Source organism: Octodon degus, unplaced genomic scaffold, assembly GCF_000260255.1.
Source record: "Octodon degus isolate 3935 unplaced genomic scaffold, OctDeg1.0 scaffold00107, whole genome shotgun sequence".
NCBI classification, from domain to species: domain Eukaryota; kingdom Metazoa; phylum Chordata; class Mammalia; order Rodentia; family Octodontidae; genus Octodon; species Octodon degus.
Genome location: NW_004524683.1, coordinates 5,916,810 through 5,934,678, shown reverse-complemented (window position 1 = coordinate 5,934,678; position 17,869 = coordinate 5,916,810). Strand labels below are relative to the sequence as shown.

At 50.1% G+C, this 17,869-nt stretch overlaps 1 protein-coding gene across 3 annotated transcripts in view; it reads right to left on the bottom strand.

Moving 5' to 3' along the window:
* The window catches only part of Trabd2b (TraB domain containing 2B), a 210,857-nt gene extending 193,001 nt beyond the window's left edge, over window positions 1-17,856 (bottom strand). For all 3 annotated transcript variants that reach the window (XM_004639153.2, XM_023724216.1, XM_023724215.1), the window contains exons 1-2: window positions 17,230-17,856; window positions 14,600-15,160 (exon numbers count right to left, since the gene is read on the bottom strand). In XM_004639153.2, coding sequence (XP_004639210.1) covers window positions 14,600-15,160; window positions 17,230-17,331 — 663 coding nt within the window. In that variant the 5' untranslated portion in view covers window positions 17,332-17,856. The remainder of the gene's footprint in view (window positions 1-14,599; window positions 15,161-17,229) is intronic.
* Between the last annotated feature and the right edge of the window lie 13 nt (window positions 17,857-17,869).

Sequence of the window (17,869 nt, the reverse complement as noted above, 5' to 3'; positions counted from 1 at the left end):
AGAGAGAGAGAGAGAGAGAGAGAAACAGAGAGACAGACAGAAACAGAGAGACAGAGACACAGACAGAGAGAGAGACAGAGAGAGACAGGGAGACAGGGAGACAGAGAAAGGGAGAGAGAAGCTATTGCTATGTTTATAAGAAACAGAGAACATGTATTTCTATTAAATGCCTCAGGATCCAGCAAGGATGGAAGACCCAAAGCTGTTTATAGCTTTGAATGTTTACTTTTCTCATATACAAATTAGCTCGGGTGCCATCAGAACTGACGCCACCGCACTGTGGACCTCTGACACCCCAGGCCCTCCCCACATCCCACACATGGTTTGAATTTATTGCTTTTAGCAGTTTTCATTTATATTGTGTGAGGATCAGAGAATGACCAGCAAACAGAAGCTCTAATCCAAGCCCTGGAAAACACACAGAAGCATGAGGAAGGGGAGGCTGAGGAGATCCTCATACCAATCCAAGGAGAAGCAGCTCTTACCCATCATGTGGCCCAGTTGAAGTCTTATGGACACATGGAGGATACAGATCAGTGGAACACAATGGGACATGGACCTCCAGGAGAAGGTCCCAGTGGACGAGAAGGCTTTCAGTGACCAAAGCCCCTGAAGCGAACACCTGGCTACTACAGTGTGACGTGCAGGTGGCTGCTGAGACACTTGAACTAACCATCTGGAAATGTGGGCACAACTGGGGTCCTTTCGTTTCCCATCTGTATTCTCAGCAGGTGATATGTAGATATGGCTGATAATTTCACAGTTGTGCAGAGAATTTATGAAAGTGTACTTGGAGTTGGGCCCTGGGACAACACAGAGTCATTAGGTGAAGTTCCTGTCCTCAGAGTTCCTGTCCTTCAGTCTAACAGGAGAGACAGAACACAAACATGTAACAGACACTAAAGTATAAAATGCCATTTTCCAATGAGGTTGGAGACAGCTTAAAAAGTGGCTTTGCAGCAGCAGGAATGCGGTTTCTGGTTTACCAAATAATCTCACACCATTGAAGGGGCTCGGTGAGGGAGGGGCCTTCTCGGACACATGCAGCTGGACTCCCAACCCAGTACTCTATTTATGGACTACAAACTCTCCTATCTCCCACTTTTGCTCAGGAGTATTCAGCAGCCACCTGCTTCTGCCCACTCCCACTGTGAACAGGTAGATTTCTCCAAATCTGCCATCCAATAGGTCACTGGGTAAGTTTAGTGGTGCATACCTATAACCCCAGCACTCTGGGAGGCTAAAGCAGGGGGACCACAAACTCAAACCCAGCCTGGGCAACTTAGCAATGTAGTGGAACCCTGTCTCAAGATCATAAATAAATAAATAAATGAAAGGGCTGGGGCTGTCGCTCTGTGCAAAGGCCCTGAGTTCAGTCCTCAGTACTGGGGGGTAGGGGAACCTCCCAAAAGCCTCTCAGGCACCCTCCCAAAAGGCCCGTAGTAAGCTGGGGTCATGCAGTTATCAGCCCACTCTATGGTCTGATTTCTGAAAGCAAACACCTCCTAAGTTTCTGGTCCAGAAGCAGGAACCCTTCTCCCTGTGCCAGCAGCGGGTGCATCCTGCATCTGACGGGTGAAAGAAAGGCTCTCGCGGGCAGCTGTGAAGCCGAAAAGCTTAAGAACATCCAAAAAAGCTTGCATGAGGTGTGTCAGTTTGACCAGCAGATGAATGAGTCAGTGAGCCAATTATCAACCAGAAGAAATTCTGAACTGCAGATCCCAGGGTGGGGATAGGCGCCCCAACCCCAGAAGGCACCCAGGATCCACTCATACCTCTCAACCCGACTGTGGGACCTCTGTGACAGGATCCTGTGCCTTTGCAGCCGGCTCCTCACATTCCCCATGACTTCCCATCGGTGCTCCTCTCCAGTCAGCAGTGCCGTGTTCTCATGCTGGACCCAAATCCCCACCAGCTTCCTACCTCATACCTGCTGCTTCTCCTGAGCTCGGGGATACCGCTGCTCCTCTAGTACTGAGCTCAGGAAGTACTACTGCAAAGCCAAGCCAGGACCTCTGAAGGACAGGCTTGTCTGTTGTCCACATTACACCAGCAGCAACCTCAAGAGAACCCGCAGAAGGCAAGGGCAGTGGCTCATCCCGGTTTGTACCCACATGACCTCCGGATGACCCCAGCCCAAGCAAAGCCATAGTTGCCACAAGGGTGGTACTCAACAATGACACTGTCAACTGCATGGCAGGTGGGAAGTGGCACTGTGTTCTGCTACTGTGGCAAATGTAATAGGAATCCCTCAGGGCTAGGGAGCCCTCTGTCCATTTCCTCAGGCCTGCCCCTGCACTGGTGCTGTTAGGAGTCTGCGGCCTTTATGAGCCTCCAGAGCCCGGGTCAGCCTCTACTGTCAACCTCCATTGAAGCTGCATTCCTGAACCTCCCCCTCTGACCCCCTGCTTGCCACACTTTACTTTCCCTACTCCTAGCCTCAGAAGGGCAGCTCCTTCCTTCTCAGCCTCCAGTCGCCCCCTCCATGCCACACCTTCTTTTCATTAGATGTGCAGGCTGATGCTGGACTTGTTTGCTATAAACTCCAGACCTTGCATCCACTGGCTGTGTAACTCTCTGTACTGCAGTCACATCTCCAGGCCACAGTTTCTCCTCACATGTGAAATGGAGTGGAATCTCCTGAAGAGCCTGATTGAGGAGGAAGTGGGCAGAGCCAGTGGCACTCTGCAGTGAGGCACCAGTCCCTCTGGTCTCTCAACCCCTCCTTTCCCAGCCAGTTCCATGAATTCGGCTCTGAATTACTCCCCAGACCTCGATCCAGGCCTGATACTGCACTGCTCCCAGCAGAGCTTGTCAAATACGTACGAGAATAAGTGAGCAGATGAGCTAAGTCAGGTTACTAAATACTGATAGGAAGTCACTCTCTGGGAGAAGCAGATGACAAAATACATGCACATATAGTGCTGGCTAATGAAGTCCTCCCTGGGCTTTAGCCTGCCGGGTTCTTCCAGGAACACTGAGTGGCTGTTATCTAGCTTTATCTGTTGAGCAGCGGAGGAAAACAGGGAAGGATCTTACCCATGACAGACCTGGACTTCAAACTGGGGTCTCCAGCCTAAACTCTTCCATCTCTCCTTTCAGTGTGTCCTCAGTCCCAGGGAAGAATGAGCAGGAGACCACAGAGAAGCCCAGCCAACATGAACACGGTCAGACACTGCATACCAAGGATGGTCAGGCACAAGCGGCCATGCTCTGGGTGGCCAGACCACACAGTTCTCACCGGGCCAAGTCACGGCCCATCGCTGCCCGGGATGGTGCCTCATGCGGGAGCCTGAGAGACCGAGACCCATATTTTGTATGGGATGGGCTTCACCTCAACACACAGACAGCATGAAAGTGGGCCAATAATAATAATTAAAGTGACCGCTACTTAAACCACCACAGTTAACATTCATCGCCTCTTACAGTGTGCCCACATTCGGCTACGTGGCTTATAGGCATCATCTCATTTAGGTCTCATGACACCCTCAGAGTAAACCCAATTGTGAGCTCCACTCTTTTCAGATGTGGAAAGAGATCTCAGCCATTCAGAGAAAGCAGGCGGAGCTGGAATTTCAACGCCAGTGCAATTTCTTAAGGCATCAAAAAATCTAAGCAGAAAACCCAGCTCCATCACTGTACACAAAGTATGTACCCTTGATTTTCCTAAAGTGGGGAATGTAATACTTACCTTTTAGGAATTTGCTGTAATAAATGCAGGGCCTGGCACATAATAGGCATTAAATAATAATGGCTGTCTTGAGATTTGGATAGGAAAGGAAAGGAATATAGCCAACAAAGGAAGAGGCAAAGCCTCTGTTTTTTTCCCCTACCTCTACATTTTCCCATGTTGGCATCTCTGCCTAACAGTCCCCCTTCCTCTGCAAATGCACTATCAGCAGTCTGCTTTTCACCAAGCATAATGGTACGCCCCTGTAAGCCCAGCACTCTAGGAGGCAGCAGCAGGAGGATGCCAGGTCTAAGCCCAACCTAGGTAATTTAGCAAGACCCTGTCTCAAAATAAAAGAAATAATAATAATACCATAAAGGGCTGGGGATGTAGCTCAGGGTTCAATCCCAGCTACTGTAAAACAAAAACAAGAACAAAAACCAAAGCTGCTCATCTTTCTCTTCACCATCTTAGGAAAACTGTATTGATGGAAACAGAAGAACATAAAACTATCTATGAAACCACCAGCAGACCTCTGGATGGGAACTCCATAGCCAGGTCAGCCACACATCCCAGTCAAGATCAAGCACAAGGACAAAGCACTTTGGTTTATCCATCCCATGACCAACCCACAGCTCCTCTAGCTGCATCTTAGGCCCAGGACTGGGTGCTCAGAAATGTCCCATACGTGGATGTCATGGGCACTCACCCAGAGGTACAGGAGCCTACCGGAACTGAATACTAGGCACTCTGAGTTACTAGATCCGGATCCCTTTCTGAGATCAATAGCTGTACTGGCAAAAAGATAAAATAAGAGATAAGAAAAAGAGCAAGAAGAAAGATTTGATAAACCAGTCTAGCCCTTTTCTTTAGCTATCACAAGTAAAAGACTCTGGAGATTGCAACCAAGATGCAAATGGATGGAATTATCATTGCCAATGAGTCTTTTGTCTACTGTCAAACTCAAGGTCAAGTGACTCCGGAAAAGGAAACCCTGTGAACTAAAGCTCCAGGATGAGCAAGAGATTTCCAAAAGGCTTTTTTCCCCTGGCTTTTTCTAAAAGGGGGCTTTCAAATGGGACCCAAGGCTTAAATTACTAAGGGGCCTCCCGGGCTCATTAAGTCCACAGGAGATAACGCTATCCGGAAAACTTAAAATAGCCCTAATAGCAAGGAAGGAGGTAAATCCTTTAAACTGGATAGGACAAAGAGATTGGGGGGTTGGAGTAGGGTAGGGGTGTGGGGTGGGGTAGAGGTCTGGCCTATACCTTCCCTCAGTGGCTTCACAGAACTGCAGCTGTGGCTGGCCCAGGTGTCTTGAGCTTGGCCCAGGGGCAGCTCTCTGGAGACGAGCACTGTCTCCGTGGCCGCCAAGGGCCACGAGGCCTAAGATCTACAAGAACGTGGACACTACCATGCATGCTGCTGCTGCACTAGGCAGACAGACACCAGGCTGGCCACATCCCTCAGCCACAGCCGGGCAGGGGGACACCAAGTGGATTTGCTTGCTGCTCACAGCTCTAGGTTCTTCCCCTACAATGAGCACTTCTGGTCTTCGGTGCCTAGAGTCCCTCCTCCTTGGCCTGGCTAGCTTTTCTTTTCCAGAAGCCCTGGCCACCTCCTAGAGGCTGGTGAAGTTAGGGATCTGTGTGCAGCATGAGCATGCCTCCCCTGAGCCTCAAGATGCCTTCTTCTGCCTGCACTGGGTGCTGGCAAGGCTGCTCTGTCCCATCCCTGGTTGGAAAGGAAGCAGATGGGAGTCAGCGCGGAGCTGCCACTCTCTTTATTATCTGTGGTACACAGCTCACGCCTGTCACCCAGTAGGAACAGATGCTGGGTCATTGTAGATGACTGCCTGGCAGCTTTGCTATAGACGGGAATCAGGGTCTACACATTGATACACGGGCTTGAAGACTGATTTGTTGTCCTTGTTGTTTTAAAGGTAGAATGAAACCCGGATGTTGCTGTGAATAAAGGAAGCACAGAGGGAGCTCTGTGCAGGGAATACGGGATCACACGGCCAGAACAAATAAAAAGTAAACTTTATTGCTCCCTCTCACCCTTCTTGACCCAGATGGGATAAAGAAAGAGAATCCCAGGAAGGAAAGGCGATAAGGCCAGGGCAGAGGAGTGGAGGATGACTTAGTGTTGACCTGAAGTTGTCAGTTTCCCTCAAAAGGCCATTTCACCTGGATCAGTCAGGGAAGGACACGGAACCCAAGAGCAGGTACAAAGGCAGCAAGCACGTGTCTCAAGGTCCTAGGCTGCCCCTCAGAGACGGCCCAGGAAGCCTGACTTTTATGGGCTTAGTCTGACAACCTTCAGGCTCTTCTGGAGGGTGGCCAGGCAATCCGTGTGGTCTCAGTACAGCTCACCCATCCTTGCAAAACAGTGCTGGGCCCTAACCACACTGCTGACCCAGAGGGGAGAATGTGAGCTGGTGACCTCGGATAAAATTCTCACTGTAAAGTGGCATTTGCTTAAAGAGACCAGGCTTTTAACAAGAACACTCCTTGGGGCTCTGTAGAAATTCAGAGGAGGAGTTAGACAGCTGATAAAACCTGAAAAGGGGCTCTTAGGGAGTAGAAACAGCATAAATGAATTCGTGGCGGTCTGGCCAGTGTGACAGTGAACAAGAGACAGAGGAGCTGTACAGCTCAGCATCACACAAGCCCCCAAACCAAGTGTGACAGGTGAGCTTAACTGAGCCTCATGAGCTGGGAAGCCACACTCCTCAGTGGGTCCTGGTGGCCTCGCCGTGGGGTCTGTGTCTGGCCCCTGCTTTCTCTCTGCACGATTCCCCTAATCTGCTTCCCGGCCCCCATGAACTAAGCAGCTTTGCTCCATAATGTTCCTACCTTGGAACTAACTGGCCATGTGCTAAACTTTATAAAATTGTGAGCCAAATACACCTCTCTTCCTTTCAATTGCAGGTGTCAGGTCTTTTGTCCAGTATCAGGAAAGTCTGACTAACAGATCAAGCAAGCAAGAGATAAAAGTAGAACTTTGAAAATAGAGTGAGCCTCGGGCAAGTTTGTGGGCTCCAAGGAAGTGAACAGGAGGGGGAAGGGGGCCTTGTTCACAAGTGACAGATAGATAAGCAAGAGAAAACAATGAATATCCCAGGGTTGAGAGTGACAAATCCAACAGAGACAAATACTACAAAACACTGACAAAATGTTCTGGAGACAGTGCTGAAGGACTGACTTGGTCCTGGGTGTGAAGTTGGAGGGGATTTTGTGGTGCACAGGCCAAAAGTTCTTTCCTCTTTAGCATCCACAGCTGCCAACACCCCAACCAGGGAACACACTTACAAGGCCAGCTTCAGAGGTGGAACACAGTCAGTCCAATTTAGGAATCAGTTGTGAACACCTTTGGAGCTAGGTTAGAATCAAGAAAGACTACTAAAGTAACAATAATAGAGCAAAATATATAACTGCTGAAACAATGTTATAAAATGCTACAAAGAAATCCTCAGAGGAGAAAAAAATGTGTGTGGCTGGGTCCCCAAGGCAAGCTCTGGACCAAGTCCTCTGGCACAGATGATAACTGGAGGCATCCTAGGAAGCCCTCCTGGAGGAGGTATAACTTTGAGCAGGGCTCTGAAAATCTCAGGTTTCAGAAGCAAAAAGAGAAAAAAAGGAAATTCCTGGAGAGGGCGGGGCCTAGCCCAAGCAATGGCATTTCCAAGCTTGGGGCAGCAGTCTGGATACGGTGCACAGATTTAAAAGCCTGTGGATCCTCGAGGAGAGGCCCAGAGAGACAGCTTGGCAGCCGCTACGCAGAGCTGCAGACTGGGCCACTAGCTGCCTGTGGATTAAGTGGGTGGACAGAGAGCCAGTGGTGGGAGATAAAAGGGAGTGAAGTGGATAATATTTAGAAGCAAACTCAAGGGGAAAAGAACGTCAGCAGTCCCTGGCAGGCTGCAGCGCTCGCCAGCATTCTTGTTTCCTCCCTAGGAAAGCTGCTATACCATGCGACCTCGTCCTGGCTTTGAGAGATGTCCAAATGGGAACTATTAACAAAGGCACGCTCCCATTTTTATCTCCATCAGAAAGTGCTTTGCTGCTGCCGCCGGTACAGCTTTTTCTCTCCAGCCAGGAATTGGAGAGAGAGTTGGGGGAAGGAGATCAGACAACAGGCTTGCAGATGGGGCTTCTTGGAATTCTTGAGAATTGGTCCCTTCCAACTCCAAGATTTTAGAAGTCTGTGTCTATGAGCTGAAAATTAGAAGCTAGGATTTCATGACATGAAGATCCTTCGAGTCCAAAAATGTCTTTGAGCCCAATGTTCTAAGATTTCACCATTCTTGGATTCCTTGAGCCTCAGGATTTAGGCTTATGGATGGGGAGTCTCTAAGCCTGGAAGCCTCCTTGCTGTGAACTTCTGATTTGAGGCTAGAAGATTTTATGGTTTCTTCATGTCTGCCTTTAGAGCCTCACCCTCCTCTTGCCTCCTCTGGAGGTGGCCAAATCATCCTGCACTCCTGCTTCAGAGTTTCTTTCCCCACTGGGCTCAGATATTAAGGCCCAAATCTACCAAGCCATAGAGAGGGACAGATAAAGTCTGCCATGCCAGGAGGTGCTCTGCAAATAGACTTCAGGTCCAAAAGGGATCCGAGTGTCCATGTGCCCAGGGGTCACCAAAGGGACTTCCACACCACACGGCGGATACTTCCAGTCACAAGGCTCTGTGTGGGAGGTGTGCTAGCCATGAAGGGCAGTGGAAGCACAGCTGGGACCAGAGGAACGCTGCTTTCCAGTCCAGGTTCTGGACTTACTTGCTGTGGCAGAGACCAGGCTGAGCTAATTCAGTCCTGATTGAGGGCTCTCACTCTGGGTGACTCCTGGAGATGAGAGGGCTCAGCATGGCCTAAGGGCCACCAGTGGTACACAGCTGTCTGGAAGGAGGCTTTCTCCCTCATCTGAGAAGAGCACTTGGATCTGACAGGAAGCCCCGTGGGAGGCTAAATGTTGCCACTGAAGCTTAGACAACGCTGAAGCACTCAAGAGAATGGCTCTGAAAGATGGGCAGACACAGCAAGAACACAAAAGAAGAACAGGGTCTCTACATGAAGAGTTGAGAACCAGGGCATGGGACAGACTAATAGTCCAGTGTTTATTGCCTCCAGGGCTATAGCTGTAAAATAGGACTAACAATATGTACCTTTTTAGAGGGCTGGCCAGATAGCTCAGCGGACTAAAGCGCCTGCAGGGTTTGATCCCCAGTGCGCCATGCTGGCCCCATCCCCAGGGGCACGCTGAGATGGCGCTTGAGACTGGGCATGGTGGTGAGCACTTGTAATCCCAGCGCTTGGGGGCTGAAAACAGGAGAATCATTAGGAGTACAATCTACATAGTGAGACCCTGTAGACCCTGTAAACCCTGTACTAAATACATTTTTAAAAATGTATTTAGGGTATAAAAGTAAGGTACTTTGTTTCTCAATAAAATTATGGAAAAAAAAAAGTAAGGCACCCTCTCAAGTCATGAGCTACATAGGCGAAAGTGCCCAAGTGTCTGTTTCCAGATCCTGCATTGGCACAGCACAAGGGGGTTCTGGCTGAGTGTGTGGAGGAGAAGCAAAGAGGGACAGGAACTGTAATGAAGGAGAGGATAAAGCCTGGGAAGGTGGCCAGAAGACTACATTGCAACAGTCTGGGGCTCTCTGTTCTGTAGACTGGCAGCAGGATCACCCACCAAAAGCAAAAGGCTTCCTTCTAGACAAGCAGGTAGCAGCAGCCCGCCAAAGACAAATCTACCAAGGGCAGATACCTCAGGCTCAAAGTCTCAGGGTGGGTTGGCTGAGAGACCCTCCAAGAGGTATAGTGTAGGCCAGCAAAGGGTATCAGGGAACTAAACCAGGGCCAGCACTGGAAATCCTCTAGCCCAGTGTTCTCATGGGACAAAGGGGCAATTTAAGTCCAGAGAGGGTAAAAGAGTAGCTCCAAGACACAGACAAGGCGGGAAGTGGGGTACGGACTCCTGTGTGCCTTGAATCTGAACTTCCTACTGTGGTGTAATTGTGTGTGTTCCTCCAGAATTCACAGGTTGACATCTACCCCAAGGAAATGGCATTAAGAGACGGGGACCTCTGGATTCAAAGCCTTCATAAATTAGTGCCCTAATGAAAAGGGTTGGAGGAGCCATTTAATCCTTTTCCCCTTCTGCCATGGTGAGGATACAGACAAGGCCCACCTATGAAGAGCAGGCCCTCAGCAGACACTGCGTCTGCTGGCACCTGGATCCTGGACTTCTCAGTCTCCAGAACTGTGAACAATAAATGTCTATGGCTTACAGATTACCTAATGTAAGGTATTTTGTTATAGCGCCCTGTTTGCTGATTTTGATATTTTGTGCCATTGTAAGAGTGCATTAAAGTTCAAGAAGGGACTCCTCCCTCTAGCATACAACAGTGCTCAATGGTCAGATCATGGTTTCTGACAATTGGTCATTCATTCATTCCTTCTGCAAATACTTCCTGTATACATACTAATACTTCCTGGCTCCCAGGGTATAGATGTAGAAGCCCTGGCTATCAATGGAGAAGGCCTTTCTTTTTGCAACTGTGCAAGCTTAGCCTATCCGGGGTGGGGTGCAGAAGGGGGAGATCCTCACAGTAGTCCCTTGGACAGCTGGGCGCACTGCACAAGAGGCAGCTGGTGCCCAGGATATCTTCGGGACCTCCTCTATGACCTCTTTCCAAACAACATGTTTTGTTTCAGCATAAAAAGAAGACAGCCCCTGCTCAAACCCCACCCATAATTGGTCAGCTAATGACATCATTAACAACCAAAATTGATTTATCTCTCAGATGCTTGAAAAGCTTAGACTTTAGCAATGGCCACACCTGAGTCAGAACCTGAAATCCACTTGGTCTGTCTCCATAATGTCCTAACCTTGTCAAGTCTCATTTTATGTCTTTAAAATAGATACAACAACATACCTTGCAGCATTTCCACCACTATTAGAGAAAATACACGCGCAACGTGCAATGCAGCACCCTGCACAGAGACAAAGCCTGACAAATGATTTTGCAGTTTCTCCTTCTCTGGCAAAATAGTTGCAGAACTTCACAAAAATTTTTGACATCCTTGGTAAGCATGCCTCTCTGTTCAGGTTCTACACATGCTGGAGAACAGGGGCAGCATATTGGTTTCAACACGGCACAATACAGACTTGCAGGGTCCTGTTTTCTTATCATACTTTGGGTAACCATATAACTTAGAAGTTTTCTTATCCAGTGCTCAACTGTACAGGGGTGAATGGGGGAGGACAGAGGTGGCCCACAGAGAGTGTGCAGCCAATACCAATCCCTCAAGGCAGCAGGCAGAGCTGATTCTTGGATGCTGCAGTCCAATAACATCATGAGTTTTAGACTTAAGGTTCAGTCATCCCAGATGCACCAGGACAGTGGCCCGTCACTCTTTCTACTCTAGCTTCAGTTTGTTCGGCACAGGTTGGGCAGTGGATAGGGCTATTGGCAGGACACGTCTGCTTCTCCTGTGCTCTTCGTCCCCCCTGCCTTGGAGTCCACTCAGACGATTTGCTAAGCACAGAAGCAACATGCAGGTCGTCATTCACCCTCTCCACAACCTTCCTTCTTCAGGTACTCCTTGTTCTCCCAAATCAGCTCAACTTTGAAAACTGGTAATGACTGCTCCACAGAATGGACAGGGACACTGGGCCTTGCCCAACACTACAGACAAGCCTCCTCTCTCAAGCCTACCATGTTGAGCTGTCTGCAACACATCAGGAAGAACTTTAGAGGACTTCCCTTTACCATCCCCACTCCAGCCTCATAGTCCAAGGAAATAATTTCTCTACAAGTACAAATTTGCCAAGAAATAAAATGCTAAGTCCTCAATCCTAGAAGGAGACAGAAAACAGAAGGAAAGTAAAGGGAAGATTGCAGGAGGATACTGCAGAGACAGGAGGAAGTCAAGAAACAACACAAGATGGCAGGAAGAACACATTGTTCATTTAGAGTCCAGCCGATGGACTCTGTTCCTTATTAGCCACATGACCTTGGGCAAGTCATCCACCCTTTCTGCATGCCCATCTTAGCAAGGCTTAACGTAGTAGTGAGAATTCAATGAAATGTATAAAGAGCTTCCTGCAGGGTGCCCTGCACGTGGAATTGATTAGAATCTTCCTATGGAATGTCAAGGCTGGAAGAGGCTGGAACGATGACCTAATCCTGGTGTCTCATTTCACAAACAGAGAAAGCAGGGCCCAGAGAGAGGAACGGACTTGTCCAAGGTCATAAGGCAAAGTCGTGGCGATGCTGGGGCTAGCACTGTCAGTTTATTTTCATTTTCATTTAGTATTTTTGTTTTTTACTGTATTTTAAAATCGGAGACCAAAACATCATAAACCTGCTCTTCCAAGAGGTGAAAGCTGTGCAGTTACCCAGTCTTCCACACTCTGGTGGCCCCTCAAGGCTCTGAAGCCCTGAATTTACGTTCTCTCTTTCCACTTAACAAGTAAAACAATGGTACTCTGTCCAGAGGGGGTATATATATATATATATATATATATATATATATATATATATTTCAAAATTAAAACTAAACTCCTAGGCCTTAACAAGAAAGGCACTACCATAAACCTTCTTTTTGCCTTCTTTTCTCACTACCCCCCGACCCAAATATTTTGCAATAATAGTAATGCTTCGAGGAAAGAAAAAATAAAAATCTGATGCACTTAGCAGATATTTCAGTACAATAATGTATCACAGATGTTCATATCAAACAGTGTATACGCGTATGCAATTTTACTGAGAAGGCTGTTGCATTTCTGAGTTTGGCTTTTGGGAACCCTAACGACCCATCTACCCAGGTTCTGGAATTCCTCCCTTTTCAGTTAGCCCAAGGCTGCCCAAGGGGTTAGAAGAGGGATTTCATCACTCCCTCCAAAATGATAACAGGACAAATTGGTGAAGTCAGATGTTCCGGCAGGTGGTGAAGGGTCTGTAGATTAGGGAAAACCAAGAGTAGTCTTATTTTCTTTTACTCAGGACTTACATTTTACAGCCCTTTTGAGACATCAGACCCAAGAACAATTTGAAAAGAGTGGGTCCAGGCTGGTGATGGCATGGATGCATTTTTGAAACAGAAATCAGAGTCTGTTTGATCTTCTAACATGGGCTTTGGAGACTGTCAGCGGGCTCCTTGCGGGCCGATGAACGGCTCTCAGGAACTTTTCCTAAAACATAACCTCACACACTTTACAGCAAATGTTTTCACCCCACCAGAGCCCTCATTTGGTTGAACAGCAGCATTTCCAGACCCCAAAGAAAGATAGTTTTGTTGTTTTAAGAGAGATAGATTAAAGCCAGGGGCTGTTTAACCAGAAGGCTCGAGTGCTCCCTTCAGCCCTTGTCGGATTCCTCTGTGGTTGGTACAAAGAGGGTGTTGAGAGTGACACTGGATCCCCCACCTCTCCAACCTCAAAAAGATATAGAGGCCTCTGAGCAGAGAGGCCCCCCACAAACCTGCCTCCAAAATGAGATGGGCGGTGAGTGCTCTCCCACCCCAGATAATATCAGCTCCCAAGCCTGGCAAGGGAAAAAGTCACTTCAGAGGGAGAGTGCCGCTATGTTCAGAGGAATCAGCACCGGGCCAGAGAATACGCAGGATTTTCCCCCGTGGAGAAGGAGTCAGGCATAGTCAGAACCCCGCGGGGCGTGACTAACTGCCCCAATATTCCTGCCCCTGGGGCCCTCTGGGTAAGGACTCCACAATTATGGGAGAGCCAGCAGGAGAACCGACAAACCCGCCTTTCATTTGGCCGGCAAGTCAATCTGCCTTCTTACCTCCCTGGGGACAATATTGCATTTCCCCTGGAAAAACAAAGGCCAGGGATCTCGGAAGGGGGATCAGTTTCTGCCACGGTTTCCCTGGTGAAGAGGTTGCAACATCTCAGGAGCAGTAGGCATGTCTGATTGTAGTGAGGATTTCTGCCTGGTCATTTTGGGGGCTGTCTTCTTAATGAGGAGCAGGCATGTTTCAGGACTTGGCCTCACTCAGAGGCCTGGGAGCTACCAGCCTGGGAGCCCCCACCAGGGATTGACAGTCCTGTTCTGAAGGCACAGATGTGAACTCATTGTTCCCAGGGCCTCAGAGTTGAGTTTGCGGCCAGGGAGTTGAGAGTGACCTCTGCCCATGGAGACAGGCCTTTAATGACATTTCACTGGTTCAGGTCTCTGGCATCCAGAGACTTTAAACTTAAGCCCCTCCCTTTTTCCTGCCCCCGCCCCTGAAGTTTAGAAATCAGAACTGTCAACCCTTAAGCAAACACATTTCTCTGAAATTATTAACCCCCAAAGTCTCCTTGCTAACTTTCTCCCAGTCTTTCTCCTTGCTAACTTTCTCAGGAGGCAGTCCGAGGGTGGCAGAGCTTAGCAAATCCTAGAGAATTCTGTAGCACTTAACCCGAAACAGCCAACCAGTGCTTAGAGAAGCCAGATTTGTGACACCTCCTCTGACAGCCCAGGCCAGGCACCACATCCCCCTGCGTCTCTTCCTGCAGACCCACGGCCCAGGGTATGTGCCCACACCACAGCCTCCTGACAGACCCCTGCTCCCAAGACAACAGGGCCTTGCAAGGCCGGACAGAGACTGGCAACTCCTTTTTTTGTTTTGGATCACTCTGATGCTCCCAGAGAAATTCTTTCTGCTCAGGCAAGCACAGCAGGTGGAGAGTGGATATCCCAACAGGAAACAACTGAAATAGAAGCAAACATCTAAACTCTTACCTCAGATCCTAACACACTGGTTTACCCTTATCCTAACAAAGCAGCCCTGGGCCAGAAAGGACCTCTCCCTGTGGAGAAAGGACCTGGCTCTGGCTGCCAACTGGAAAAGGAAGACAAGAATTAGAGAAGACGAACAAGATGCCAGGCTTTCCAGGCTGACACATTGCCTACCTGAGAGAAGTTGAGCCCATTGAGTGGATGGCACTGCTCCTCCACCCGCTCCACAGCACCAGTGTTCTTCTTCATCTTCTCAGCCTGCTGGGCCAGGTAGAGGTCCAGCACAGGCACGCCTCGGGAGCGCACATCCGTCTCAGTGAGTGAGTTCACCATGAGCATCACCCACACGGGCCTCTTGCGCTCCCAGTTGCCTGCGATGGCATTGAACAGGTAGTCAGCATAAAGCCCTTTTCCTCTCTGCGCGGGTGTCATCCAGGAAGGCATCATCAACTTCACATAGTCTAGGTGGCGCTTCAGGCGCCAGTAGAGCTCCTGAGGAAGCACATCCTGCAGGTTCTCCCCTGGGGGCAGCAGCTGGCAGCTGGCCAGTGCTGAGACTGTGTAGGGGTCCGTCAGGTCCAGTTCAAAGTAGACACGGGCACTGGCCTGGAAGGCTGCCTTAGAGTTGTCCGGGATGAAGTCCCAAACGCGGGTATAAGGGACGTGGATGGTGCCAAACAGGTAGGCTGGGGGATGGCGCCTAATAGTCCAGAGGAAGGAGTTCAGGTCCCTCTGCTGCAAGGAGAGAGAAGACAGGCCAGGCAGTGAGGGTGAAAGTGGCAGAGGAGAGCACAGAGGACGGCACAGACAGGGACAGGGGAGAAGGGGAAGAGAGCTGAAAAACCCACATCCAATTTGGCTTTATCATCTTTTATGCGAAAGATCTGGATTGAATCATTTCACTTCCCACAGACTCAGTTTCCTCAAATGAAGTGAGAGCAGGCGCTTCTGGGAGGACTAGAAGACATGATGTGTATATCCTGAGCCCTCAGGGCAGTGCCAGGCAGAGGAAGTGGGCAATGAAGAGCAGCTCTCATTATGGCCGGCTTTCACTGTGAGAGCCAAGCACTGCACCGTACCACCTGAGAACATTCAGACTTGGCCAAGTCAAACCTTCACCAGTGGTGTTTTGTGTGGAGGGCGGGGAGAGGGGGACCAAGAGTCCTGCTCTGGCAAGAAGGGAGGAAGTCATATAACTTTAAAATCCAACCATTAGAAGATACATGCCAAGAGCACTTTGAAAGCAGAACACCTATTAAAAATAGCACACCTATTTCAACAGCTACTTCCCATTCATCAGGGTGGATACGGTTTTCTTCTTGGAGGGCAGGTCTGGGGTGTTAGCTACTTTGCTCCACCAACTGAAACCACAGATGAGAAAGTGCTTTAACATCCTGCAAAGCCAAGTAAAGTCTCAATTTCTGGTTTGGGAGGCAAGGATTTCACAGAAGGGAATCCCAAGAAATATATATTACTCTGGGTGTGTTTCAGGTGCTTTACATATCAATGATGTATACCTGGTCTGCACCCCCAATTCTGTCATTTTCTATGACCAAGCTCTCACTGGGTGGGTGGGCACACCCCGTGTGTGTGTGTGTGTGTGTGTGTGTGTGTGTGTAGGGCATGTAGATCAAGTCCACATTTCCAGGCCCACATCAGGGCCAGAGAGTGAGGGGTATGAAGAGGAGATTATAATTTCTTGTAGGCAAAGCTATTTTCTGTCCAGAAAGTCCCTGGAGTCCCAGTGACCACTTGAGAGCTTTGATAAATTCAACATTTTTCTGCTGAGTTCTGGAACAAATGAAAAATATGTGTTGGGGGTGTAGATGGGTGAACAGTTCCTTACTTTGATAACAAGCAAAAGTTGTGAGCCCCTGTGCATTTGTGATACACTGATCAGCTGCACAGCTAACAAGGCCCCTGTTCTGCGCAGGACCAGCTGCTGGAGCTGCACCTTGCCCAAAGCCAACTAATTCCCTGCTAACAGGGCAGTGCACAGGCCCCACAACACAGTTCTCCGGTCTCCTGACCTCCAATTCAGGGCTCCTGCCAGTGTGTTAACATACTTGAAGTGAAGGATACCAGTGAAAATCAAGGGATACCTGACTTTAGAAGGACAATTACAAGGACCAAATCCCTAGACCCTCAAGGAAATACTGGGCTAACATGTCTTGACATTTGCTTTTTCTCTCTTCTCGAGTCTTCCCTTTATTCACCCAAACAAACAGGGGCCCCTTGGACAGTCGGGCTAGAGCCTGGGCTTCAGGGGAAGAAAGGTAAGGGAACTAGCACCAGGGAGAAAGTGTGCCCTGGGTCGAAACAGGAGGGCAGGGAGAGAGAGGCGAGCCTGGGAAGGGGCAGAATGTGTAAGTGAGAGGGCAAAAGGGTTGGCTGGAGCTTGGAGAACAGAAAGCAAGGAACGTAGGAAGATAAAGTCAGAAGAGGACAGGGACCACAGGGTCAAGACAGAATACAAGTCAGAGAGAGCTGAGACAAAAAAAAAAAAAAAAAAAAGGCATAGCAAGCGGAAATGTCCAAGCAGGACCAAAGGCGAGAGGAAAGCCTGAACGTCAGCCAGTGGAGAAGGAACGGGAGAGAGGGAGCGCCCCATCTCAGATCCCGAGCTTCAGCAGACAGATGTAAGCAAGAGATGGGAGTCCAAGGCTGTTCCCAGAGGGCAGAGAAAGTGCGGGCGCACTGAGAAGGGGGTTCGGAGAAGGGCAAGACCCAAACCGTCGCCCCAAGAACTGAAGTGCCCAGGCGGGCGCGCAGGCAGGAGAGTGGCAGGGCAGGCACTCGCTCACCGATCCGGGCGGCCGGCACTGTCCTCCGTCCGGGGGCTGCGGGCGGGCGCGGGCGGTGGCGAGAAGGACGGCGAGCAGTGGCCCCGCCAGGGCGGCTTGCATCCTGCCGGGGCCCGCGGGGAGCGGGGACCTTCCAGGGAAGCGCCCCCTCAGCAAGGCGGGTAGCCCCCAGCTGCTACGGAGAATCCTTCGGAGCGCGGAGCTCCAGCCGCGAGATGCTAGGAGCCCTCTGGGACGTGGCTGGATGTCCCAGTTGGACCTGGGGGTCTCTTTGGGGCGGGGCTCGTTCTGTTGGAAGAGGGGGACCCTCTGGGGCGGGGCCCCTCACCAGGGCGCGCAGCCCGGTTGGCCAAGCGCCGGGGATCTAAGAGCGCGCAGAGGTCCCAGGCACGCAGGGGTCCCAGAGCTGCGACGGGGTCCTGGGACACGTGGGGTTGCTGGGGCAGCACGGATATCCTAAGGTGCGCGGGTTTCGGGTTATGCTGGGCAGTCGGGGCGCGCAAGGGTCCCAGGGGTGCGCGGCACTCCAGGGGGCGCGCGGTGGGACAAGTGCTGCGGAGGTCGCAGCGGTGCGGGGGTCGGGTGTGCGGCGCCCGGTGGCCCCTGCGCCCGGCTCAGAGGGGCGGCGGGCGGCCGCGCG